We start from the raw sequence: 26,917 nt of genomic DNA on the forward strand, positions 1-26,917 counted from the left end.
ATGTCCGACCCCCGGCCATCTACCGCCAGCCGGACCAAGGGAGCGGTGGCCTGCCTGGCGGAGGCGCTGCTCTGGGTTGGAGGGAGTGTGGCGATGTCTCCGGGGTGGCAGCTCGGCCCACTAGGTAAGAGGGTACAGGGAAGTGCCCCGGCTGAGGACTGGTCAAAGCCCGCCTGGCCGCCAGGCTATGGGACCGTGAGGGCTGTCCAGATACCTTGGGAGGGTGGGGGCTGCTTCTGGAGGACGAGAGGCCCCTGGTCTCCATCCCAGCCCTGCACAAAGCTCTGTCCTCCCACTGCCTTGGGCCTCCGTCTGGGGGTCACGTGGGTCCAGCAGCTGAGGCCGGCCCCACGCCTCAGCCCCTCCACCCTCCAGGGTCACTGAGTGTCCTGAAGATGTGGGTCCCGGAGGCTGAACCCCAGGTGGGGAGGGGGTTGGGCCAGGGTGGGGCCAGACACGGGGCCCTGGTTGGACGTGCTCTGTGGGAGCTCAGGCGGCTCTGAAGCTTTCGCTGAGAGGGATCCCTGGCACTTTGGGGGCAGGTGCCAGACACAGTGGCCCTTGGCCCTTAGAGGTGGGCAGAGGGCCCCTTGCTGCTGTGAGACCCTGGACTGGGGAGGAGGAGACCTGCTGGGTGGCTGATGGGAGGGTTGTGTGTGTGTCTCTGGTGGCCCATGGAAGGCCCCAGTCAGGGCTGTTCTCCCTGCCAGGTCTCTGCTCCAGCAGGCAGACAGGGCCCCGTCCAGGCCGCCCCCTTCTGGAACCCTGTTGTAACCTCTGGGGCCTGTCCCTGTCCCCTGCGTCACCCCTTCCCCTCCATCCCTGCAGCCACACCTGTGTCCTCACCTCCCTATGTCCCTGAGAGCCCAGCCTCTCTGTGCCACGGCCCTATGCCTGTGGCTCCCTTCTGCTCATGGTCAGATATTAGCTTCCTCCAAGAAGTCCTGGGCTGGCACTGCCCATGGTCCTCTGCAACACCCACCTGGAGGTTCCTCATCATGCGGACCTCGATGGGTTTTAGTCACTCTGTGCTTCAGCAGACAGTGCCTTCTGGGTCCTGGGCTTTCTGTAAGCAGGTGTGCAGGGCCCGAGGGGGGTGGGCACTGACCTGGCCCCGGGTTGGACTCCCTGGAGCCTGCCGCCCCTTCCCCTGGGACCTGGGAGATGCACAAGCTACAGACAGGAGGCCAAGTGGACAGAGGAGACAGGGGAGACAGGAAGGTGCCTCTGGGGAGGGTGAGGTTGTGGAGCTCAGATCCAGAGCTGGCTCCCCAGATCTGTGCCCTTGGGCAGGGCCTCCCTGTGGCCTCGGGGCGTGGGTGCCATCCTAGCTGCACGTGGGGAAAGGTGGCTTTCCTGTGGATAATGCCGTCTGTGGCAGGGGCTGGCAGCCAGGCTGGGTACGGGGTGGCTGCCTGCCCGAAGCACCATGCACCAGGCATGGAGTCTTCTATGCAGTGGCTCCTGAGGGCTGGCTCGGCCATCATGCCTCTGTCACCTCAAGTTCTAGCCTTTGTTACTTTTAGCGCTTTCCAGGCCCTGCTCAGGTTATCAGTGGTTGCTTGGACAGGTCCAGATTGTGGTGGGTTGGACTGAGTGGGGAGGAGCAGGACCTCGTCTGGCACCTTTTAGGGCCCTCAGTCCCCAGGACCATCAGGGGAGGGAGGCAGGGACCCGGATATGTGACAAAGGTGTCCCTTGGCCAGCACCTGGGGTGGCAGCAGCCCACCAGGCCTGGTCTTGGCCCCGTAGTGGGCAGGCGGGTGGTGGATGGTCGGGCTCTGTGTCCGCCCTGGGCACACGGGGTCCTGGGGTGGGTGGCAGGGAACAGGCTGCAGTGAGGGCCATGTTGTTGAGAGCTCACAGGTGCCCATGTCTGTCTGTCTCTGTGCCGGTCTGTCCGTCTGTATCCAGTGGAGCGATGTATGAGTGCCATGCAGGAGGGGACACAGATGGTCAAGCTCCGCGGCAGCTCCAAGGGCCTGGTCCGCTTCTACTACCTGGACGAGCCCCGGTCCTGCATCCGCTGGCGGCCCTCGCGCAAGAACGAGAAGGCCAAGAGTGAGCAGGCAGCCCGGGGGTGCAGAGGGACAGGGGCACACGGGGGCGGGACCCCTTCCAGAGTTGTTGCTGGGCAGCTGAAGGGTAGGGAGACCCTGAGCCCTGGACGTCTCCAGGCTCAGCTGGCCTTAGACATCTGCAGTGACCTCTGGACCTAGGGGTGGGGAGGGTCAGGGGCCCACAGCCCGCTGCCATCCTGGCAGAGGTATCTAGGACTCAGTGGGACCAAATGGCCCCAGTGCTGTGCCAAATGCTGGGATGGGGTGAGGGGCAATTGGTCTAGCGGGGATTTGAGAGCTCCCTGTGAGCAGAGTAAGACCCTGGCTGGGGCATGTTGAGGGTGGGCTGGGGTGCCAAGTGCTGGCCCGGGCAACCTGGCGTATGGGGCTCTTGGCATGGGGTGTGGAGGCTGCGGGGGCTGCCTGAGCTGGGAGGCTTTGTGCAGGGAGGACAGGTAGGGTTGCAGAAGGGAGGGAACCAAGTGGTTCCCAGGGATCAGGTGGAGACACTTAGGAGTCTTCCCAGTCCAGGAGAGGGACATTTCCAGTGGCTCTGCTGACAGGCAGGATCCAGGTGTACCAGCACGGGGCCTCAGCCCAGTGGTTGCCAAGGACGCTGCCACCACAGGGCCCCAGGAGAGAGCCACACTGCAGGAGCCCCCCGAGAGGGTGTCCTGGAGTGGGGGCTCCTGACCCCAGTAGTCAGCGTAGGAGCGGGCCAGGGACTGCCCTCTGGGCTGGGGGGTGGAGCCACTTGGAGGCTGCCCAGGCAGGAGGAGCCCCAGCGCCCAGGCTGGAGCATCTGCTCTGTGCCAGGCACTGTTCCTGGTACTGGGCTTCCTGTGGGGACTTGGCAGATGTGGAGCTGGTGTTCTAGCCATGAGATGAGCAGTTCCACACGACGTGCTGAACCCTGTAGAAAATACAGAGGCTGGCAGCACGGAGTGGGTGGGTGGATGCGAGGTCAGGGAGGCCCCCTGGGGAAGGGGTGCTTGGGCAGAAACTGCAGGCTGGGAACTGAGGACATGGAGCTAAGACGGGCCCTCCAGCCTCCCCCACCCTTGGCATGTGGGGAGACCCAGTTGGGTGCTTAGAGTCCACCCTGGACTTGGAGGGTCCCGGTGGGCTTCCCTGGACCACCAGCCCCTCCCAAGTCTGGGGGCCATATGCCCCCCACTGCCACGCACATGCCAGGGAACTAGATTCTCCTGAGCAGAGGCTCCCTAGAGCCCTGGACACTGCGGCCAGTAATGACGCCCTTGGTGGAACCTGAGCTGGTGCACACTGAGCCAGGACCCTGCAAGCCGCTGGCTACCCACTGCACCTCCGGCAACCCTCTGCTGTGCCAGAGCTCATCCCGGGGATGGCCATGCTGGCAACCGCCTCTCTCAGAATGAGGAGATGAGTTGGCCGGAGCTTGATGGAGGGAGTTGGTTGTTCCCAGCCGCCTCGCTCTGGCGACTCTGCTAAATGGGTTTGCCAACGGGGGAGGCAGCCCCTCTCTCTTTGGGGGGCCTGTCTTTTTCAGATCCAGAGAGAGGTGGGAGAGGACCACAGGGTCAGAGCAGAATGGGGCGGGAGCCAAGCACCTTTACACGTTTACTTCTTGAAACCCGGACTGCAGGGAGGGCCTTCTGTGTGGGTGGCCAGAGCACAGAGCTCCAGGCTGCGCTCCCCAGAGGCTGTGACCCGCCACCCTCCCCCGCGCCCGCAGTCTCCATCGACTCCATCCAGGAGGTGAGCGAGGGGCGGCAGTCAGAGATCTTCCAGCGCTACCCCGACAGCAGCTTCGACCCCAACTGCTGCTTCAGCATCTACCACGGCAGCCACCGCGAGTCCCTGGACCTGGTCTCCTCCAGTGGTGATGAGGCACGTACCTGGGTTACGGGACTGCGCTACCTCCTGGCCGGCATCAGCGACGAGGACAGCCTGGCCCGCCGCCAGCGCACCAGGGACCAATATCCTTGGGTGCAGGGGGCGTGGACAGACCCCAGGAACAGACCCTCCATTGTCTCACTGGCCCTCGCCAGGGCGCACATGGGAGCGGGGGAGGGGCACATGGGCTGGGGTCCCCCACTCCTCCTGCCCAGGTGGGATGGGGGGTGGGGTGCGGCTGGGCCTGTGGAGCCGTGTTGGCCCCTAACTCGGCCCCAAAGTGGCTGAAGCAGACATTTGACGAGGCCGACAAGAATGGAGACGGCAGCCTGAGCATCGGTGAGGTCCTGCAGCTGCTGCACAAGCTCAACGTGAACCTGCCCCGCCAGAGGGTAAAGCAGATGTTCAAGGTGAAGCTCTGGGCTGGCCACTGTGCTCGGCGTCCCCACCAGCGCTCCAGCTGGGGCCATGTGGGGCTGCGGTTGTGCCTGAGCTGGAGGGGGCCCGCAGGGTGGTCTGTGCAGCTGAGGAGAGGGCAGCATGACCAGTGTCGTGGAGCTGTGGGGGGGTGGGTGGTCAGGGGCCGCTGGGACGCCACTCTGCAGCTGTGCTGGGCCTCTCTGCCAGCTCCCAGGGAAGGGGGCCGAGCACCAGGCAAGTGGACTGGCATTTGGGACAGGCGCCCGCATGAAGCTGCATCCGCTTTCCAGCCCCCCGTGACCCCACAGGCTTAATGGGGTGCGCCAGTCCTGCAGGCAGCAGCTCTCCTTACCTGCCCCATGCCGCCTCTGGCCCCAACCCCCTGGTGCTAGAAGTTATGAAAATGCATCCTTCAGCTGAGCCATGGCCTTTATTGTTCGTAATTAGTTTCTCTTTTTCCGGAACCCCTGCGGGCCGAGGAGAGGACTCTGCCCGTCAGCAGGTCCTGGTTTGGGGAGGGCAGAGCCTGAGCCAGCAAACCCAGCCCTGGGGCCTCATTGCTTTGCTGCAGCCAGAAAGAAGTTCCTGGGGGCGTGCGCACCAGGCCCTGCACCCCCCGACACACGTGCATGCACACACACGCATGCGCACATGCTCATGGCCTGGCAGCCCGCTGCGCCCGCATGATGGACGGGCAGTTGTGCCCCCTGGAGCACGTGGATCTGCGTGAGTGAGGGTGGTGAGCAGGTGCTTGCTGAGGACTGGGGGCCATGGGGTCCCGCCAGAAGGCCCCGGTGGGGACGAAGCTCATGGGCTCACACCCGCTCGCCAGCACCCCCTTTTGCTGCCTGCCTGGGGCTGAGCCATGTCCACCACCATCGCAGCCTCTGGGGCAGCTCTGCGGTCAGTGGGCCCTTCCACAGTGGTGGGGCTGTGCCAGGACCTGGGCAACAGGGTGAGGTAGGATGTGGGGTTCCAAGCAGCCCTTGGAGGTGGGGGACACAGATGCGCCTCACCGAGTTGGGCCCGAGGCACAGGCTCCTGGGGCATGAAGGTCCCAACTCCAAGTCCTGGCTGGAAATGCTCCGTGGTGGGAGCTCCAGGAAGGCTTTTTGCGAAGATGCACCTTTTGTGAGGACGCTGGGTCTGTGGGCACACAGCAGGCACCCGTGGTCCCTCTGGCCATCTCCAGCCAGATTGCCTAGGGGAAGCCCTGGGCAGCAAGAGAGACCCTGAGCCTGGGGCTGGCAGGTGTTGCTAAGCCCCAGGCCTGGCTCGGGAGGGGGTGCGGGACTGCCCTGAATTCATGGCCTCAGACCCCAGACCCTGTGTGGCCCCCTGTGTGGCCTTTGTTCACAGTGGTCAGGCCAGCCTGAGATGGCCCTGGTCCCAAAGCACCCAACCTCCCTGCCCATCTCTGCAGGGCTCTGGAGCTGAAGGAAGGAAAATGTGACCTCAAGCCACTGTGGGGAGCTGCTGGCTCCAGTGTGGGGTGACTCCGTGGGGCTCAGTTGTAGGGTGACCTTGTATGGCACACAGTAGGGCAGGGATGGGTCGGATGAGCAGGAGCCCAGTGAGATGTCCTGTTGCTCACAGAAGTGACGGGGACAGAGGTGGACGAGGGTGGATGGGCTTGGGCTTCGGACTGATGAGGCGTGGGTGGGCCTGCATGACCCCTGTGGAAGCTGCAGGCGGCAGCGGGGGAGGGCTGTGGATGGGAACCAGAGGCCTTGTGTTGCAGGAAGCAGACACGGATGACCAGCAGGGAAGCCTGGGCTTCGAGGAGTTCTGTGCCTTCTACAAGATGATGTCCACCCGCCGCGACCTCTACCTGCTCATGCTCACCTACAGCAGCCACAAGGACCACCTGGATGCTGCCGACCTGCAGCGCTTCCTGGAGGCAGAGCAGAAGGTGAGGGCTGTGCAGGAGCAGTGGGGCTGCAGTGTGGCCCCACCTTCTGCTCCTGTTCACAGTGTGCTGGGAGCCTGGGGACAGGGTGGGTCACAGCCCAGCACCCAAGGCCCCCTGAATCAGCTTCAGATCCTGTGTTCCAGGGTGGTCCCCACGAGGGCTGCCAAGTGGATGGGGGAGTTTGCAGTTTCTCCTCCGAGGGCCTCTGAGCGGGTGGGTCCCGCCTGCGGTGGTGAGCCCATAGCTTGCCCATCGTCGCTGGCGCAGAGCCTCTCGTGGGCTGGGCTTCCACGGCTCAGCCGTCATGTGCTGTATTCTTGCCCCAGGGCTCCGGGCCTGCTGCCCCGACTCTCCCACTTGTTCAGCAAAAGCCCAGATGCCTCCTGGTGCCAAGTGGGGCATGCTACCCCCTTACCTTGACCCCAGGAAGTCCTGTCCATCCTTAGAGGCCAATTCCAAGGCCGAGTGCTCTCTGGGCACTGCCCTACTGACCAGGGACCTAGAGTCTAGAGGCTCAGGGATCTGGGCCCCTTGTCTGGACCTGGGCAGAGACCAGGTACCGCCTGCTCTGGTGGCAAGATGTGCAGATCCAGCCAAACCAGAGCCCCGTGGAGCCACCTCTCCCCTGCAAGGGGCTCAGATGGCATGTGGACCCACCCTTGGGGCTGGCAGGGCCCCCGTGAGAAGGACCAGCTTCCTGGAGCCCTCACAGACCCTCTTCAGGGAGGAGAGCAGGGATGGGGCAGTCTTGGGGCCAGAAGGCCCCTGCCTGGGGACTGCTCAGGGCTCCTCCACTCTGCCCAGCCACCCGTGTGGAGTTGGCCTCATGATGATGGACTATGGGCCACTGCCACCAAGCAGAGTGGGGGCTGGGAGGTGGGAACAGCAGGAGGAGCAGCCTCGGGATCCCGGGCTGGGTTTGTGCGGGTTTTACCCAGAACCTTCCACTATCGCCTTCGTGGTTGGTGCCCTGCCCCTGGAGGCCACCCCTGCCCTGGCCTGGCCTCCTCTGTAGTTCTGCTGGCGGGAACCCTGGGGGTCTTGCCCAGGCAGGAGAGGCTGGCACCAGCTTGGCTGGATCCACTGCCCAGGGGGACTCACTCCTGCCCAGCCACTGTGGGCAGAATCGCTATGAGGCTGTGGGGGACATGGCCTGGACAGCGGGTCCTCTGTCCTGGCACTGGCCCAGATGGGGGTGGGGCAGCTCTGACCCTTCCCTCCCTGACCTTTGCCCCAAGCTTTCTGGAGCAGTGTCCTCCAGCAGGCGATCAGAGCCCTTGGCCTGGCGTCCTGGACTCTGGGCCTCCCTGGGCCTGCTGCCGGCTCTGTGCTCTGGCCCGTTTTGCCCACCTTCCCCCCAATTACCCCACCCCCGCCATGTTCCTGGGACTTCCTGGAAGCCCCACCAGTGGGCCTGCCATGGGTGCCTGGGAGCTCCCAGCCTTGACTGCATCCCAGGACCCTGGAGGTCACTTGGCCTCTGATTCTTGGGGCATGGCTGGGCTGCGGTGTTCAGGTTTCCTGTGGGGGTGACCATGCACGGACTCAGGCAGACAGCAGGAGGGTCTGAAGGAGGAGGGGGTGTATGTCCTCACCCTCCTGCCCCTCCCCCCACATGGGCCTCCGCTCCACGCCAGGCCCACCCTGGACCACAGCTCTCAGGACCCTTTACATGGCAGTGGGGGGTGGCCCAGCCGAAGACCCCTCCCCTGCTGTAAAAATCCTCAGTGAGAGTGAGCTATTCAAAGGACTTGTGACCTACTGGTAGTCCTGCTGGCCACTGAGTCCCAAGTCACGTGACACTGGAGGTGGCCAGTGGCCCTAGCCCTCAAGCGTCTCCCCCTCTGTGGTCAGCACTGATGTAATCGGAGACAGGGCAGGAGGCGGTGGCGATGGTGGGAGGATGGTGGGAGGATGACGACAGGCCAGCCTGGGCTCATGCTCTGCTCTGGCCTAGATGACGGGTGTAACCCTTGAGAACTGCCGGGACGTCATCGAGCAGTTTGAGCCCTGCCCAGAGAACAAGAGTAAGGGGGTGCTGGGCATTGACGGTGAGTGGGATGTGGCCCTTGGTCCAGTTGTCCTGGGAGGCCGGCGGGGCACCGAGGGGCAGCCCATGGGCCTGGACAGGTGGCCTGAGCAGGTGGCTTCATGTTCCATGTGGTCGTGAGTGAGGCCAGTGGTGGACTCGGGCCCTGGGGCTACACCCAGGGGCTGACTCCCTCCCTGCCCCATGCCACCCTGCAGGCTTCACCAACTACACAAAGAGCCCCGCTGGTGACATCTTCAACCCCGAGCACCACGGCGTGCACCAGGACATGACGCAACCGCTGAGCCACTACTTCATCACCTCGTCCCACAACACCTACCTCGTGGGGGACCAGCTCATGTCCCAGTCGCGGGCAGACATGTATGCCTGGGTCCTGCAGGCCGGCTGCCGCTGCGTGGAGGGTAAGTGCTCCTGGACCCGAGATGGGGGGCCCGCGGAGCTCACTGAGGGTCTCCGGGCAGGGGCTGGGAAAGCCTCTTCGGTGTCTGTCACTGGGCAAGAGGATGGACCCCTTGGGCTGGAGTCCACGGGCTCAGGCTGCCAGTGCTCACCACGGCCGAGCCCCTGGGGCCGACGCAGCCCTGCCTGTCCACAGTGGACTGCTGGGATGGGCCCGACGGGGAGCCCATCGTGCACCATGGCTACACTCTGACCTCCAAGATCCTCTTCAAAGACGTCATCGAAACGATCAACAAATATGCCTTCATCAAGAATGAGTGAGTGGCTGGGCGGCTCCAGGCTCCTGCTCTTCCTGCCCCTCCCCTGCCCTTTCTGGTGGGCAGTGGCTGTAGGGGCCAAGGGGCTGGTTTAATTTCGGTGTCTGTCACTGAGGAGAAAGGGGCAGGGGGGCTCAGGTCTGGGGAGAGGGAAGGTGGCAGGTGCAGGAGTGGACAGCCAGTCAGGCCCAGGCCACAGAGCGTGTGGGCCAGCAACCCGTCCGCACGCACTGGGTGGCAAGCCCCAGAGTCAGCAGCAGCAGCTCCCACGCTGATCACCCATGAGCAGCCGCTCCGTGTCCAGACTTAATTTGCTGTCACTCAATTTGCTGTGGCTACAGAGGCCGTTGAAGAAAATCCAATTTAGTTTCTGGAAATAGAGACCACCTCCCTCCTCTGCTGAAGTTACCTTTGGGTCTTGGCTAAACAGGCTCTCAGGCAGAAGAAGGGGACAATTGAATGAAGGGGCAAAGCAGAAGCAAGATTGACTTGGGGGACAGAAAGAGAGGGGCCCCTCCCGGGAAAGCAGGCCCCTAGGCTCTGTCTCATGCCATGGGAAGGAGAGTGGCCATGGGGCCTCTGCAGGGTGGCTGGCCCCTGGGATTGCAGGTGGGGACACATAGGTCTCCTTAGCTGCTGAGGAGCTGGGGTCTGCTGGGGCCTCAGGGCAGGGCTCCCACATTTAGTGTAATCTTGGCAGGCACCACATTCTTCCTGAGGCCCTGGCTGATCACAGGACTTGCCTGTCTCTTGATCTGGTTCATGCCCTCTTGGTTGGTTTACCTATTTTCTAAAAGGATCATGGTTGCCTTTTGGTAAAAATCCAAGTAAAATGTGCACATGGCTAAAAATAAATAATAAGGCTGAAGAGCTTATAATGAGAAGTCCCATGCTGCCCCCCGAGTATGCACTGTGTAGGTGATAACCACGTTCTGCCAGATGGTGTATGCCAGGCTTCTGTCTCCTTCTTTATGAGGCCAATGCCAGGACCCCAGGGCTATTCAAAGGATAGTCTCTTCAGTATTGAGGTCAAAAGGATTATATTTCTCACAGTCTACCCTTTGCTCCATGTTGCACCCCTGTGTAGTCCGTGTCTTTTTTAAACCATCACCTTTTCAAATGTTTCCTTTTGTTTTCCTGGAGTTTCTAGTTGCCTTTGCTTTTTCTTATTGGGGAAGCTCGTGCCTTCCTTACCTTTCCCTAAGATCTCCCAGCTCCTTTCCCCACCCTCTGAATTACTTCACAGTCGTTGGTGGGCCACCTCCTGAAGCAGCTGGCAACCCCACCTATCCTGGTTTCTGGTGAAGACCCCTCTTCATTCAATGGTACAGGTGACCTGGGCTCCTACAGAGGTGGAGCCTAGCCCTCCCCTGGGGCCCTGGCCTCACCCTCTCCTCCCACATTGGGGCCACAGGTACCCAGTGATCCTGTCCATTGAGAACCACTGTAGTGTCATCCAGCAGAAGAAGATGGCCCAATATCTGACTGACATCCTTGGGGACAAGCTGGACCTGTCATCGGTGAGCAGTGAGGATGCCACCATGCTTCCTTCTCCCCAGATGCTCAAGGGCAAGATCCTGGTGAAGGTGAGTCCCTGCCCCTCCTGGGGATAGCATCGTGCCAGGCTGTGACCTGGGGCAGGGTGCTACTGCAGACAGGCTGGGGCATCATGCCGTCCGGGGGAGACCCAGCCTCAGTCTCCCCATGGGGGCTGCTGTGGCGTGTTCCTTTTCCACATGGCTGCTGCTGCAAGGGACTGACAGGCCTGGACCACCCCCGCCCATGCCCTGAGATTCCAAAAGCAAGCTGGGAAAAGACCCTGCACCTTGCCGGCTGCTGCTTGTGGGAAGACTTCCGGTACTTCCTTCAGGGCCTCTCCCACCATCCGTCTCCTCCCCCAGGGGAAGAAGCTCCCGGCCAGCATCAGCGAGGATGCGGAGGAGGGAGAGGTGTCCGACGAGGACAGCGCCGACGAGATTGATGACGACTGCAAGCTGCTCAATGGGGATGTGAGTGGGGCTGGGACAGGGACATGGGACAGAAGCGGAGGGGGGTCTGCAAAGCCCCCGGGGCCTGTGGGGCCCCTGCTGCCTACCCCTCCACATGAGGGGCACGACCTGTATTCCCAGCCAGTGGGCCGACCTCACGCCTGCCGGTGGCCCGTCTTGATTCCCATTTCTGAGCCGACTTGGGGTGTGGTCCATTCCCTGTGCCTGGTCCTCTTGACCCCTCAGCAAGTGAGGGCAGCACTGGGGGACAGGGGTCCACCCTGGGTTTCATACCATTCCCATCTGCACCTGTGTCTGCTGGGCTCTGACCCAGAACATTCCAGCTTCCTGGCCTCTTTCCTGCCAAAACCAGTTGGACAGTAGGTGGCCAGTGGTCCTGCTCAGCCACCTGGTGCCCAGGACCAGCCCCGCCTCCAAGCAGCACCAACCCCCAGGTCAACCCTGATGTTGAGAACTCCAGCAGAAAGGGTCTGCCTGGCCCTGCGGGGGTCCTGCCAGTGGTCACCTCCTCACTGTGGCTGGCCAGCTGCTGGGGCTGGGGGCTGTGGAGGGAGGCTAAGGGGACAGGGAGGGCTTCCTGCAGTGAGGGGCTTGGGGTTTCTCCATAATTAGCATCTCCCTCCTCTGGGCGCTCTCTGAGCTGCTGCTGCCGCAGGAGGCAGCGAAGACCTTATTTCTTCCCGAGGGGCCAGTGGCTGGGAAAATAATCGTGCGGGAGCATTCCCAGCCACAGCTGGCTAATTGTTTTAGAAAGCCCTTAGGCAGCAGAATTCTCCCCGTGCTGGGTGTGCCTGCACACTTCTCTGCTGCCCGAGGTGATGGGAAACCCACATTCTGCGATGTCCATTTTGTGCCCACTCCAGCCTGGGCACCACGGGTGTCCGATGGCCAAGACCCAGGCCCTGCCCTAGAGGGCCATGCGGGGCTGGGCTGGCAGGAAGGGGCAGCTCTGAGGTTTGTCTCCTGGCCCCTGCCCACCTCCTTGAGGTGTGTGGTGGCCAGTCGCAGGCTTCCTATGAGCCGGGGAGTGGGCAGGGTGGGTGTGAGCGCTCTGGGGGCTGGCATGGCTGCTGCTCGCAGGGCTGGGGACAGATGCAAGGGCCCGCCTCTGCCTCGTACAGGCCTCCACCAACCGGAAGCATGTGGAAAGCATCGCTAAGAGGAAGCTGGATTCCCTCATCAAGGAGTCCAAGATTCGGGACTGTGAGGACCCCAATGACTTCGCTGTCTCCACACTGCCCCCATCAGGAAAGCTCGGGCACAAGGCCGAGGCCAAAAAGGTGAGGTCCCTGATGCTAACAGATCCTCCTCCCTACAGCCGGTCCGTGGGCTGAGCGAGGAACCTGACCATGTGGCCCCTGCACACACACGTACCTGCACACATGCGCACCTTGGCACATGCACCTGCACACATACCTGTACATGTGCACACATCTGCACACGCACCTGCATAACACACACATGCACCACATGTACCTGCACATGCACTTGTGCACGTGCACACCTCTACACACACACCTGCATAACATGCTCACATGCACCCCCCCACACCTGTACATGTGCGCACCTCTGCACCTGCACCTGCACAGCACACGCATGTGTACCTGCACATGTACCTGCACACATGCACACGCAACTGCACACACACCTGCACACATGTGCATGGTGCACACACCTGGACAACACTCACCATGTACACATGCATCTGCACTCACACCTACACACATACATGTGCACACATGTATACCTGTGCACATAGCCACACTGGTGCACGCACCTCTGCCCATGCACCTGCACACACACACCTGCACACATGCACACGACTGCCCAAGATCTGGAGGTGCCCTGTCTGCTGTTGAAGCTCTCCATCACTGGGACCCCCCCGGAGATCAGCATTTGTGTTTTGATTTTTCATCCTGAATAATCCACGGCATTTACCTTGTCAGGAAAGGGATAGCTGGGGCTTGAGCCACACCATTGTGTGGCTGTGGTCCTGTCCTCACTGCTCTGGCTTGGCCCTGACGGCCACAGCGTGCGTGACCCCTCAGAGGCCTGTGGGCCAGATGGACAGGCAGCCGCCTGGGAGATCTGCAGCTCCCCGTGGGAGGAGATTTGAGCATCACCCACGCTTGTGAGGGTCTCATGCATGACAGGGAGGGCACGGCAGGGTCTCAGAGCCAAACCAGTCCTTGGGAGCTGTCCACCTGGTGCTGGGCTGCCTTCCTGCCCAGTGCACCCTGCCCGGAGCTGCTCACAGCCTCATGGAGAAGTATCCGCCAGGCTGAGGGGTCGGGGTGCCTCCTTGGAGGGGGAAGCAAACCTTGAAGGATGGACACATGGGCCAAATGGCCGGAGTGCCAGGGCCCTGGCAGGAGCTGACAGACCTGCTGTGGCTGTGGTAGGTGGGCAGCAGGCCTCAGTGCCTGGTGGGGTGTGTGGGGATGGCCACATCCCCACGGCAACCCTGCCGTGCCCCGTGGCACTGGCTCACGCCCTGCTTCTCCCCGCGTGACCTTGGCGATTGTTTTCCCAGCTCGTGGGGAGGGTGGAAGGTGGCTTCTCCCTGGTGGAGTGAGGGTGCCGGGAACAGTGTTTCTAGATGCAGGTATTTGTTTCTGCCCACAGGGCACAGGGCACTCGGCACAGCTGATGACACAGGAGACTTGGTGAATGCTCTGTGCACGTGGCTCTTGTGGTCCCGTGCTGACAGGCGTTCCTTTATTTTTAGACCTGAGATGTCTGGGTAGGGAGAACGTGGCCCACCTGAGGCTCTGGCAGGTGGCAGGTGGGCCTGTGTCTTGTGGAGTTGCCTGGCCAGGTGGGAGCTGACGTCATGCCTCTGCTTTCCTCAGCCAAACGCACCTGGGGCGCACCTGGGGGTGCACCGGGGGCACAGGAGAGTAGCCTGGCCCCTGGAGATGATGCATCTGGGCAGCTGCTGGGGGCCTGTGATCAGGGAAGTCTTCCTGGAGGAGCGGGAGGGGCTCAGGCTGAACCTGCAAGGTGGGGGAGGAATAGAGAATACCATCCTGACCTGCAGCACCAGGCTGTCCCTGCCAGGCGATGACAGCCCAGAGGGTCCAAGAGCCCTTCAGGATAGGCAGGAGGGTTGAACTGATCCCCAGCCTGGGGCAGGGCATCTCATCCCGCCACAGAGCTCACTGAGGAGGTGTCCCAGGCAGAGACAGGAGCATCTGTGTGCGGGTTATGGAGGTGGTGATTCCTGCTATGTGTCTCTCTGTCCCCCCTGGGCTGAGCATCGTCCCCTTTGCATGGGAAACTTGAGGACAGGAGGTCCTACTCGGGGGTCCTTGTGGAGAGAACAGGAGGCTGGGGGCGGCAGGAGTGGATATCTAGGGGAAAGAAGGGGATCCCCACCTGGAGTGCTGGGCACAGGTCCAGTGAGTGCTGGCCAAGGACAGCCCTTGCCCTCTGCAAGGGACCCTACCCTGCAGCTCCCCAGCCAGGCCCAGCACTGGACCTCCCCCATTGAGGATGGGCTGGCTGGGCTCTGCTGGCAGCTCTGTCCATGGCGGGGACCCTCGTTGCTGTCCAGGCATGTACCCACTGCATGGTGCACTGTGTCTGCCCACAGCCACCCTGCAGGTGGTCGGCTCGGGACATGCCAGGGATGGCAGAGGATTCTGGTCTTGCGGTGCGGGCTGCGGCTGGCCACCACGTCTCCCAGGCCAGTGCATGCTCCTCCTTAATTACATCCAGATTTATAGCCGCTTGTGGCTCTCAGTAACCACAGTGTTTTGGGGAGCCGCGAAGCGTGTCGGCCTCAAGTGGCTCTGAATACACTGTGAGTATGGCCTCCAGCTCCTCTCCCAGCACGCTGCTGTGGAATCATCAATGAATTAGGAGGAAAACGGCTGGTGTTGCTGGAGGCTGGACAGGGAGAGGAACGTCGCTCAGAGCAGCTCGAGATTAGATGGTGAGCGGAGCGCCGCCCCTGCGGTCATGTGCGCCTGGGCTCTGGATCAGCGCAGCGGGAGGGTCAGCCACACCCTGGTCCTGACCCGCGTGAGGGCAAAGGAGGGGGCAGGGCACAGATCTGGGCCAAGATGCTGGGGGGAGCACGAGGCGTCTCAGGAACTTTCGGGCAGCGTCAGCGGCTTGACAGGCCGCGTCTGGCAGGGAGCCTCGGCTGGCACCCTGCTCCACCCTCCGGTGTGTCTGGCGAGGCATGTCTGCGCGGGTGGTGGTCCAGGCAGGGAACAAGGGGCAGGTGTGAGGTGTTTGTCCTATGGTTGGCCGAGGGCCGAGGGCTCTGTGGTTGTCAGATGCCCACAGTGGGTTTTTTGTGGCAGCTTTAGAGTGTCCACGGGCGTGTGCGGGCGTGTCCACAGGCGTGTGCAGGGGTGAACACAGTGGGGCACACACCAGACTTCTCTGACGGGTGTGCATGGTGGTCTGCCTCTCGTTGAAGCCCCTCTCTAACAGGGACCCCTGACTGCAGGTGCACAGCTCCATCGTGTCTGACAGAGACCAGCCCCCACTCTGCATGGGTGACAAGACGTGGGATGGGACACCTCCTGAGCAGAGCTTTGGGGGCCTCTGTGGAAGGAGCTTAGGGGGACCAGGGATGGCAGCTGCAGTGGCCTCAGGGACACACATATCCCAGCACAGGAGCCCGATGGCTCAGTATGAATGAGCTTCAGTTGCACGAGCATTTGTGACATGGCCCTGCGGGGGTGAGTGCTGCCAGGAACAGACCTGGGGGCCCTGGGGGCAGAGGAAGGGAGCCTGGCTGGTCCCGCAGCTTCCCGGGATCCCACGGCACAGAGCCCGCTGTGGGGAGCGCAGACCTGGTGTGACCCCTCTAATCAGGCAACACCTTTGCGCGGGAGAAGCAAGCAGGACGTCAGAGCTGCAGGACCCTCACAGAAGGGTTACGTAAGCAGGCCTGGCTGTGGAACATTCCAGACACACATGCTGCATTTATTATGTAGTCACCATCTGTGGGAAAAATTCAGAACTGGGAACTTAATGAGTCTGAAACATCGCAGCACGAAAACAGCGCTGGCCTGAGAACATTTCCACTGGGCTCGTGCCCTGCTTTTCAGGCCACTCCTCTGGGCAGCTCCCCCTGTGCCCCCAGGGCAGACGGGTTCAGACGGGGCCGGGGGGGGGGGGGGGGGGTCAAGCCCTGGCCCCCTGCGCCCTCCCTGCCTTCCTCCCAGGCCCGGCTGGATCCCGCCTCTTCCAGGAAGGCCTCCTGGGCCCGCAGGGGAGCTGTCCTGCCTGGTTTGAGGCTGGGCTCACCGTGTCACCCTCTGTGTCTTTCTGGGGGTCAGAGCAAGGCTGAGGAGGACGTGCAGTCTGGGGAGGATGCCGGAGCCAGCAGACGGAGCGGCCGCCTCCTCGCAAGCGGCTTGTCCAAGCGCAAGGTGGAGCAGGGGGACTGGTAGGGGAGGCGGGCGGGGTCTCCTCCGGCCCAGGGCCCCTGGCCTGCTACGGGTGCCGGGGCTGGGAGCCCAGAGACAGGCTGGTAGGAGCCAGTGCTTTGCTGGCCCTGTGGGCACTGCCTCCTCTGGCCCACACTGGCCAATGTCCCAAGCTCAGGTACTCTGTGGCTGCCTTGCGCACAGGCCAAACTGGGCACTGCAGAGGCCTAGGCAGACCTCGTGGGCAGGATAGACCCGGAGGCCCCCAGGACCCAGGAGGAATGGCCCCCTCCGAGAACCCTTCCTCCTGCTCCTTGGGTCACGACCCTCCTCCTGCACAGAAAAAGGGCAGCAAGCTAAAGAAGGTGGCCAGCGTGGAGGAGGCGGACGGGGACCTGGACTCCCCAGGAAGCCAAAGCCGAGGGTCAGTGACCTGCCCTGGGGTGGGGGTGGGCCCTGGAGGGCGCTGTACCATCCAGAGGGGTTTTGTATCACCCGGGGGGGCCCTGCACTACCCTGGGGGATCCTGTAACACTTGGGGGGCCCTGCACAGTCCTGAGGGTTCCTGCACAAGCCCCAAGGGCTTGCCGGCTGGGGGTCCCCATACTCTTCTCTGAAGTGATTGCCCCGGAGGCGGTCCCCTGAGTGCCTGTCAGGACGGGGGAGCAGATGCGGGAGCCCTGGTCCCCGCTCCCATCCTGGACTCTCGCGGAGGCTGTGGGAGGTGGAGCTGTGTCCAGGCAATAGTGGATGTGGATGTGCAGACCCATGTAGCAGCTCCAGACAGCCCTGTGGGGCGTGGACCCTGGGGTGGGGCCAAGCTGAACTGTGAGTCCCGAGGGACCACCAGGTCGGGAGACATTTTGGATCAGGTCTCGTAGGCCCACCCAGCCTTAGTCCTCCAACTCCTCTTCCCAAGGTACCCCCAGCCTCAGCCTTCGCCAGGGGCTGTGTCCATCTCTGGGCCTCAGATGCCCCCCAGTCCCCCCAAGTGGCTCCCACATTTCTAGTTTACCAGTCCAGGCCACACTTCCCCCGGCCTCTTCCCCACGATAGTGATTCTAAATCAGATCCAGACACTGCCCTATCTGTCCCCTGCAGATTACCTCCCGCCAGCCGTGCTCACAAATGCCGGCACCTGCTGGCAGCTCCAGGCCAGCCCATGCCCCCCAGCCTCTGTCAGGGTCTGGGAGTCCATCTCCAGGGGGCTCAGACCTGCCCCCCTAGCTTTGTCCTGAGGCCTGGTCTCCTCTCTGTGTCCACCCATGTCTGGCACCTGGCACGTGCGGTGCAGTGGACGCTTGATGGACGTTGGGTTGTTGGATGAATTAGTGAAACTGCCCAAGCCCTGGAGCTCGTCTCACGGAGCTGGGCACCAGGCTGACCCTGAGTGGGAGGGGCGCCAACCTCAGGGTCCTGACCACGCCCTGCTGCCACCGCCCGCAGGACAACCCGGCAGAAGAAGACCATGAAGCTGGCGCGAGCCCTCTCGGACCTGGTGAAATACACCAAGTCCGTGGGCATCCACGACGTGGAGACAGAAGGTGAGGGGCGACGGCTCAGGGGGCCCCGGGGCGGGACCCCAGCACCCTGATCCTGGTTGCGCGTTGGGACGCAGCATCTGACACCCGCTGGTCTGTGCCACAGTCGCGTCTAGCTGGCAGGTGTCGTCCTTCAGCGAGACCAAGGCCCATCAGATCCTGCAGCAGAAGCCAGCACAGTATCTGCGCTTCAACCAGCGCCAGCTCTCCCGCGTGTACCCCTCTTCCTACCGCGTCGACTCCAGCAACTACAACCCACAGCCCTTCTGGAACGCCGGCTGCCAGATGGGTGGGTGCCCAGCGCGGTGCGTCGGGCGGGACGCTGCGGAGGGGCTGGCCCAGCTGTCATGGGGTGTCCCTACAGTGAGCAGGGACCCACGAGGGGCCCGGCTGTGTCCCTGCCCTCTCACCCATGGCTTTAGAGGAACTCTGCAGCATGGTGCTGGCAACGCCAGACTGGCGCTGTGCTGGGTCCTTAAGACTCCAGGACATTGTGGGAAAGGCCTCAGGTCTGCCCAGGCACAGCTGAGGTGCGTGGGGGGTGGCCATGCAGGCTGCAGAGGATGCTCTGCCGGGACGCATGGCTGGCCCCTCATGGTGTGAGTCCTGGAGCCCTCTCATGGTGCATGAGCGATGGGCAATTAGCAGACTCATGGGCAGTCATGTAGGGAGGCGGGCGTGCCATGGCGGGCAGGCAGGAGGCTGTGTGGGCCTGGTGGACGGTGGCACCTGGAGGGCTGAGCACTGACCAGGACGACCTCCCGTGCCCCTGCAGTTGCCCTGAACTACCAGTCAGAGGGGCGGATGCTGCAGCTGAACCGGGCCAAGTTTAGTGCCAACGGCGGCTGCGGCTACGTGCTCAAGCCTCCATGCATGTGCCAGGGTGAGGCGCTGGCTCCATGGCCTCCTGGGGCTCAGGAACACGGGGCTCGGGGGTAATAGTGGGCAGCTTCGGCAGGGCTTCCTGGAGGGTCGGGCTCCCAGGATGCTGGAAGGTGGGCGTGGGCACCGTCCCTGCTGAGAGTGCAGAGAAGGACGCCAACCCTGCCAGGAATCTGAAGGTGGGGAATTAGGGAGCCCATCCCCCATGTTCCAGGCCCACATGAGCCTCGGCAGCAGGGGGCCTGGTGCCAGCCGCCCCTGCCCCCTGTGCCCGGCCCACCTGTGGGCTCAGGCAGCAGTGCCCTACACCTGGGTCTGGGCTGGCGTTTTAGGGAGCTGCCTCGTCCCTCTGAGGCACTGTGATTTTCTCCCTGACATGCTGCAAATGACTTCTGGATTCTTTCCATTTAATCCTAGCCCTCCCCCCACGCCCCCTCTAGGCTCCTATTGCATCTTTATCTGTCTGCGCCCTACTCCAAGTTATCTGCCCGAGTAAGCACCTGGCTGTGCGGTTGGCAGGAACCCCCCACCTCACTGTGCCCCTGGGCACCAGCCCCCCACCCAGAAGCAGTATGACCCTCCCATGAGGGCCTGTGAGAGGGATGGGCTCTCTCCCATATTGTAGAGTGGTCACAGAGGGGACCGAACACTCGGGTCAGAGCACCTGCCATGGAGATCCCTGCCCCGCACCATAGTGCTGGCTCCCCTTCCTCCACCTGGGCCGTGGTGTCTATTAGATGGGAGCAGGGTGGGGGCCGCTTGCCGCCCACGGCGGTGGGCGGAGCTGGCTGAAGGCTGGGCTGGCTCAGCCTCAGCCCTGCATCCCGTCAGGCATCTTCAACCCCAACTCCGAGGACCCCCTGCCGGGGCAGCTCAAGAAGCAGCTGGCACTCCGGATCATCAGTGGGCAGCAGCTCCCCAAGCCGCGAGACTCGATGCTGGGGGACCGCGGGGAGGTAGGACGGGGGTCACGGGGGATGGGTGTGGGCCTGAGCATTGCGCCTGGCCCTACACACCCCTCACCTCTCTGTCCCAGATCATCGACCCCTTTGTGGAGGTGGAGGTCATCGGGCTCCCGGTGGACTGCGACAAGGGCCAGACCCGTGTGGTGGATGACAACGGTGGGGCTCGGCCCGCCAGGGTGCCAGGGCGGGGGTGGGCCGGGTGGCCTCCAGGCTGGAGCTGTGCTGGGCACGGGCCCCTGCCACATGGGACTCCCCCCGGTGACGTTCCTTCCGGTGGCCTCCAGGATTCAACCCCATGTGGGAGGAGACCCTGGTGTTCACGGTGCACATGCCTGAAATCGCGCTGGTCCGCTTCCTTGTCTGGGACCATGACCCCATTGGGCGCGACTTCATCGGCCAGAGGACAGTGGCCTTTAGCAGCATGATGCCAGGTGGGCAGGGGCCAAGGCTGGGGGGACGGTGGAGCCCCGGGCCAGCACTCGGTCCCCCCCCCAAACTGAGAGCTCCAGGGCAGGGTGGGGCTCAGCTTCCTCCTGTAAATTAGCACCTGCTGTGGGTGGGCCTGGTCCTGGTGCCAAAGGGACAGAGGGAGCTCACAAGGACAGCAAGTGAGGCCAGGGGGCTTTGTGGACCAGGGCTAGGGTGCGGGTCACCCCCCCAGGAGGAGGTCCCTGCAGGCTGGGGCAACACTGGTGGGCTTCCTGGAGGAAGGGAGCTAGTGCCGGGCCCATGGGAGGCAGGGTCCCCAGGACTGGGCCCACTGGTTGTGTTCAGGGCCTTCAGACCTTTAAGTAGAGTGTGGCCGTTGGGGGGACAGGGGCGGGGGGCAGCTCTGGTGAGCCTGTGACCTGCTGCTCCAGGCTATCGGCATGTGTACCTGGAGGGGATGGAAGAGGCCTCCATCTTTGTGCACGTGGCTGTCAGTGACATCAGCGGTAAGGTGAGTGTCACCTGCCAGGCCACCTGTGGTCGTGGGAAGGGGAAGCACTGGGTCCTCGCCCAGCCCAGCCCCTAGCAGTGTCCCAGGACCTAGTGGTCACCTCCCTGGGCCTCTGTTACTCCACCTACCCAGGCCTCTGTTCCTCCACCTACCCTGAGCCTGCGGTGCTGACCTCTAGCCGAGGGCAAGGCATGGGGCCCAAGTGCCCCTGCCCCAGGGAGGAGTGCCCCTGGTTGTCCCCACTCCCTTGGTGGCCCTCCCCAAGCCCCACCTGGCTTCTCAGCAGGAAAGGAGCATGGTGGCCCTTCCTGGGTGCCCACATCTGGTCTCTCTCCCTCTCCTGAGTGGCCCCTGCTCTGGCTACTTCCCAGAATTATCCAGAAGGTGCCACCTGGGTTCGCCCCATTACCCGGCCCCCAACACGTTTGCCTTGCCCAGGCCAGGGCAAGACAGCTGGCATCCGCAGGACAGGGGTCTCGGCTCTGACCTTTCCATTCTGCAGAGCCCAGCTGCCCTGGTTCTGAGCTGGACCCAGTGCCCTTAGGGTCCTGCCAGGTGCAGCGCGAACTCGGGGTCTGTGATCGCATAGCACGCGGGTCATGCCCAGGGCCCCACGCTAACCGTCTCTCTCCTGCTGCGCTTGTGGGCCCAGAGGTGCCAGCCCAACCCAGCCTCTGCAGGCATCCGGCTCTCTGTCTGCTGTCTGTCTGTCTGTCCTGTGTCTACCTGTCTCCACGGGCCGCGGGGCGCCCCCCCCCCCACCGGCTATCGTTACTGCCTCACCTGCCTTCACTCTGTCTCTTTGGTCTTACAGTGGGCTTCTCTATGTCCAAAGTCTACTTTTAGAAGCACAGCCTTGGTAGGAGCCTCCAAGGTACCCCGGCGCCGGGACAGTGTGGCCCGCCGCTCCCACCTGCATGCCCAAGCCGCACCCCATTAGCATCTGTGGCTCCCAGTAGCATTTTGGAGACTGTCAGCTCATGTGACATGGATCATGCCATGGCTCCGGGGTCCCCTGGGCCATCCTCAGCCAGACAGCGGCATTTACCATTTACGAGGCAGATCCAGGATTCGGCTGAGGCCGCTACGTGCCCCTTCCCCGCTCCCTCCCGGTGCCTGCCCTGTGCCCCTTCTCTGGCTGTGAGCCCTCTTGAGCCCTCCATGTCTCCTCCTTCCCAGTTTCCTCTCTTCCTTCCCTATTCTCCCCCCAGCCCCCCAGTTGCTCATTTCTCAGTCTCCCTACTGTTTTCCTTCCCCATTGTGTGAACAATGCCCAGTGCCTGGGATGGGGGACGTCCCAGGGCCAGGAGCTCCAAGTCTGAATCCTGGATCTCCTTCTAAATGGCTTTCCAGCCACACTGACCAAATTGCACTGGATTTGGGATCTTGAATCAGGAAGCTGATTCAAGTGCTGGCCACTTGGACGCCTCTGCTCAGAAGTGCCCCAGCTGGGGGTGATCTGCCCGCTGGGCCCTGGGCCACTCTGCGCACGAGCACGGCCCATCATGGGGGAATGGTGGGTGCTGTTGGGGTCTCTGTGGGGGGCACGCGGATGTCTGGCATGTGAAGATCCTTCTGGCCTCTGCACACTTGAGACACAGCTGTCTGGCTGTCTCCAGCAGTGACCCAGCACTTGCCAGCTGGTCCCGGGATCCCGTGGCTGCTCTCTTCAGGCAGGAGCTGCAGGAGAGCACTGTGCAGGGACCGCCTGGTCCAGCTCTCCACGAAGGTCGGCTGTGGCTTGACACTGGTGGGCCAGGAGCCTGAGCCCATCTGGGCAGTGGTTTAGGGAGCACAGAGCCAGCTGTGAGCCTCAGTGGCTCCCATGAGCAGAGAACAGGGTGAGGCTGGAATAGGTTGCCGGGGGGAATTCAGGAAGGCTTCCTGGAAGAGGCAACACCTCCAGGGGCAGAAGCCTCACCAGAGAAGTGGACAGGATCGGGGCCGTGGGGGTGCAGACCTCGGCCGCACCTGGCAGCCTTGCTCTGTGGTGCCTGACGGCAGGGCGGACGCTACCCAGGGTGATGTGGGTGCCCACCTTCTCCTCCGTCTCTTCACTCCAGCACTGTGGCTCCTGTGCCCACGAACCCTGCCAGAGATGGGGGTTGTGGGGCCTCAGAGCAGGTGCAGGGTGTGGGGTGGAGGCCCAGGCTCCCAGGTCTCTGGCCCTCCCCCTTGCTTGCCCGGCAGAAGTGTCACCAGCTCCTGCCCCAAGGTTTGGGGAAGGAGCAGATTCTTGGTCCAAAGGGCGGGTGGGCCGCCCTTGCTTAGGCCAGTGCAGCTCCCCATGGCGACATCCGCCCACCCCAGGCTCGCCAGCCCCAAAGGCACTCGCTGGTGCCCACTGGAGAGCTGGCCCTGCGGCTGCAGCAGCTGCTGGCCTGGCGGTCCAGGCGCCCGCTATGTGGCTCTTTCTCTTGCAGGTCAAACCAGCTCTGGGTCTAAAAGGCCTCTTCCTCCGAGGCCCAAAGCCCGGCTCTCTCGACAGTCATGCTGCTGGGCAGCCCCTGCCCCGGCCCTCCGTTAGCCAGCGGCTCCTGCGGCGCACGGCCAGCGCCCCGACCAAGAGCCAGAAGCCGGGCCGCAAGGCCTTCCCAGAGCTGGTCCTAGGCACGCAGGACGTGGGCTCCGAGGGGGCAGCTGATGACGTGGTGCCCCCCAGCCCTGCTCTGGAGGCCCTGGCCCGGGAGGGACCTGCTGGCAGCAGCCCCCGAGGTAAGGTGCTGGCAGCAGCAGCAGAGAGGAGCCCGGCGCGGGTGCGGTCCCCACGCATCCCCGAGGGTCCTGGGCCTGCCGGAATGGCTGCCACGTGCATGAAGTGTGTGGTGGGCTCCTGCACTGGTGTGGACACCGAGGGCCTGCGGAGGGAACGGCCACCCAGCCCAGGGCCTGCAGGCAGGCATGAGGCCATCAGCCAGCAGCCCCAGGCCCAGGCGGACTTGCTGGGGGTCCCCTGCTGCGGCCTGGGCCCCCGAGCCACCCCAGGGAGAAGCTGCGATCTGCCCAGGGGCCCCAGGGCCCGGCGGCAGGGTCCAGGTGGCAGTGGCTCTGTGTCCTCGGACTCCAGCAGCCCGGACAGCCCGGGCAGCCCCAAGGCGGCCCCACTCTGGTCTGAGGGCTCTGGCAGGCAGCCGGGGGCCCTGCAGGGAGAGATGAATGCCTTGTTCGCTCAAAAGCTGGAGGAGATCAGGAGTAAATCCCCCATGTTCTCCACCGGTAAGACCAGTGGCTCCTCCCACGTCCCCCGTGGTGTCCTCCTGCACGGCCCCTGGCATGGCCCGGGCCTCATGCTGCCCGTGCTGCTTCCCCATTGCAGACTGTGGCCCAGTGTGCTCCTGGCATCTCCATGTTATTGTGCTCCGCTGGCTTGTCCTGGGGTCCCCTGCCTGACCTTGAGGTCCTGGGATTTTGAGAGGGGTGGGGACTGAGAGAGTCCGAGTCATAATACAGCAAGCCGAGAGTGGCCAGGATTGCTGGGAGCCTGGAGCTGCAAGTGTGGCCTCAGCAAGGTGCTCCCCAGGAAAGGGCTCCCCACTGAGCCCAAACCTACTTCTCTGGCTGACCGGTTGCCCGGACTTCCCCTGACGCCCGTCCTGGGACTAGGGGCAGTGCTCACCCTCGACCCCTGCCAGGGCCCGGCCCTACACTGCATTCCTCCTGGGAAGTCACATAGGTCATGGTGCGGCCGTAGGGAAGCCTCGTGGTGCCCTGGAGACTGCTGAATGGAGCTCAGAGCCTTGCAGTTGGGGCCTCAGGGCCTGCTGGGTGCAGTGTGGAGCGGGGTCCATGTGCACGTGGCCTGGGGTTCGCTCCTGGCCTGGCTTGCGCTGGCAGCTCTGCCCTGCACTCCGGGGTGGCGGGCACACACAGTTGCTCGCTGGCACCTCGTCAGCGGGGCACAGGCAGGGCCCAAGGGGTGCTTTGAACCCCTGCCTGGGTGGGAGGAGTGTGCCCTGAGCTTGTCCCCCGCTGCTGTGCTCCCACCCTGACCTGGTCTGCCCTGCCCTGGCCTGCCCTGGCCTGCCCTGCCCTGCCCTGCCTTGTCCTGCTGTCCATCCAGTGTCCGTCCAGCCGCCTGCCCCGCCCCAAGCTGACCATATTCTTCTTTTCTGTCCCTGCGCCCTACGCCGTCTCGTAGTTAGGAACTGAGAGCAGCGAGTGCCAGGTAACGGGGCCCGGCCCCCCCGTGCCCTGTGCTGCCCCCAGCCCCAGGAGGATCCTGAGTGTGGGCACAGGGCCTGTGGCATCCTGGCCCGCCCACTCCCCCGGCCCCAGCAGCAGCAGGGTGGGGGGGCACTCAGCGTGCCCGTGTCAGATGCGTGTGCGACTGGAGGGTCCCGGGGGATGGGGGCTGGCCCCGTGTTCCTCACACAGGGGGCCGCAGGGACACTACCCTGACATGATTCTCTTTGTCTCTCTGTCCCTAACACCCCGCAGACACCCGCCCCTTCTCCATGCAGCGGTCAATCTCCCCTCTGTGCAGCCTGGAAACTATTGCTGAGGAGCCAGCCCTGGGCCCCAGCCCCACGACACGGGCAGCCACCCCCACCAGCCCCTCCCGGGAAGGGCCCCAGAACCCCACAGGACCGGGAGCCACAGCGGCTAGCCTCTCAGGGATGGCTCTGGGAACATCCGTGCCCCTCCAGCTCAGGGCTGGGAGCCTCGGGAGCACCGAGGAGCCTCCAGAAAGCAGGCAGTGGCCCTGCCATGGCGGGGGCCCTGGTGGGGCATGCGAGAGGGCCCCTGGCAGCCACATGAATAGTAGGAGCCACCCCCGGGCCCTGGGCTCTCTGCCTGTGGTCAGAAGGGCCAAGAGTGAGGGGCAGGTGCCCTTAGAGCCCCTGGGTGGATGGCGGCCCTTGGCCGGGCCCTCCCCTACCCCCACTGTGTACTCCGACGCCACGGGTTGTGACCGGCTTTGGCAGCGGCTGGAGTCGGGCAACCACCGCGACAGCGTGTCCTCATCCTCCAGCATGTCATCCAGCGACACCGTCATCGACCTCTCCCTGCCAAGCCTGGGCTTGGGCCGCAGCCGCGAGAGCCTTGCTGGGGTCCCTGTTGGACGCCTGCCCCCAAGGCCCTCCTTGGCCTCAGCTGCCCGCCTGGACCTGGCTCCTGTGACCAAGAGTAAATCCAACCCCAACCTGCGGGCTGCGGGCCAGCTGCCTCCAGTGCCTGACGAGCTGCGCTCCCGGCCCCTGGCTCCACGGCTGCCCGGCCTCCGCCTGCAGCCACCCAGGGGCCGCCTCTCCTTGCTGGGCCTGCAGGACTGCCCTGTGGCCGCCAAATCCAAGAGCCTGGGGGACCTGACTGCTGACGACTTTGCCCCCAGCTTTGCAGGCAACTCCCGCAGCCTGAGCCGCAGCCTGGGACCCCCAGGTGGGGTGCGGCGGGCGGTGGGGCCAGGAGCGCGGCCGGATGCCCTGACGGAGCAGCTGCGCTGGCTCACGGGCTTCCAGCAGGCGGGGGACATCACGTCGCCCACCAGCCTGGGCCCGGCCGGGGAGGGCGCAGTGGGGGGCCCGGGCTTCCTGAGACGCTCATCCTCCCGCAGCCAGAGCCGCGTGCGTGCCATCGCCAGCCGGGCCCGCCAGGCGCAGGAACGGCAGCAGCGGCAGCAGCGGCTGCAGGGCCTGGGCCAGCAGGGACCCCCGGAGGAGGAGAGGGGCACCCCTGAGGGTGCCTGCTCTGTGGGCCTCGAGGGCTGTGCGGATGCGCTGGTGCTCCCCAAGGGAGCCCCTGCTCAGGTGTCTGGTGCCGCCGCCAGCCTGCTCCTGCTGAGGCTCTGACCTGCCCGAAGGCTGACTTTGGCCACCCTCCCCCGTGGCCCACTAGCCTGGGTGGCCTGGAGGGCCGGGGGTGTGCAGTGTTTGCTCAGGAACTGGAGCGGGCTGGGTCCCCCAAGCTGCGTCCTGTCACCCTCTGTGCACCACCCGTGTCCCCCTGGCCCTCCTCCTGTCCCTGCTCCCTGGGGAAGAAGTGGCGCCGGGGCCCCAGGACACAGCCTGGAGGCTGGCCCTGCCCAACGGCATTTTCACAATGTTTTAAGATATATACATAAATATTTAAATTTGGGGAGGTGAAACTTATACAACATTAAAAGTTCTTTTCCGTTTTTTACCTGGTTTTTAGCCCCAGAGTGTGTGGTATGTGCGTC

The 26,917-nt window shown here is 63.7% G+C and overlaps 1 protein-coding gene across 1 annotated transcript; it reads left to right on the forward strand.

The window, feature by feature from the left end:
* Positions 1–26,821, forward strand: PLCH2 (phospholipase C eta 2). The gene is made up of 22 exons (XM_063104489.1): positions 1–124; positions 1,915–2,061; positions 3,775–4,028; positions 4,217–4,345; positions 6,097–6,267; positions 8,225–8,318; positions 8,515–8,718; positions 8,913–9,033; positions 10,448–10,619; positions 10,935–11,042; positions 12,164–12,307; positions 16,343–16,435; positions 16,774–16,856; positions 17,879–17,976; positions 18,080–18,262; positions 18,749–18,856; positions 19,687–19,811; positions 19,892–19,976; positions 20,105–20,251; positions 20,681–20,760; positions 23,184–23,475; positions 25,198–26,821. Exons 1-22 carry the CDS (start codon positions 1–3, stop codon positions 26,547–26,549), a joined length of 4,314 nt encoding a protein of 1,437 aa, XP_062960559.1. The 3' UTR covers positions 26,550–26,821.
* Positions 26,822–26,917: the final 96 nt, after the last annotated feature.

Source organism: Cynocephalus volans, chromosome 8 (genome assembly GCF_027409185.1).
Source record: "Cynocephalus volans isolate mCynVol1 chromosome 8, mCynVol1.pri, whole genome shotgun sequence".
NCBI lineage: Eukaryota > Metazoa > Chordata > Mammalia > Dermoptera > Cynocephalidae > Cynocephalus > Cynocephalus volans.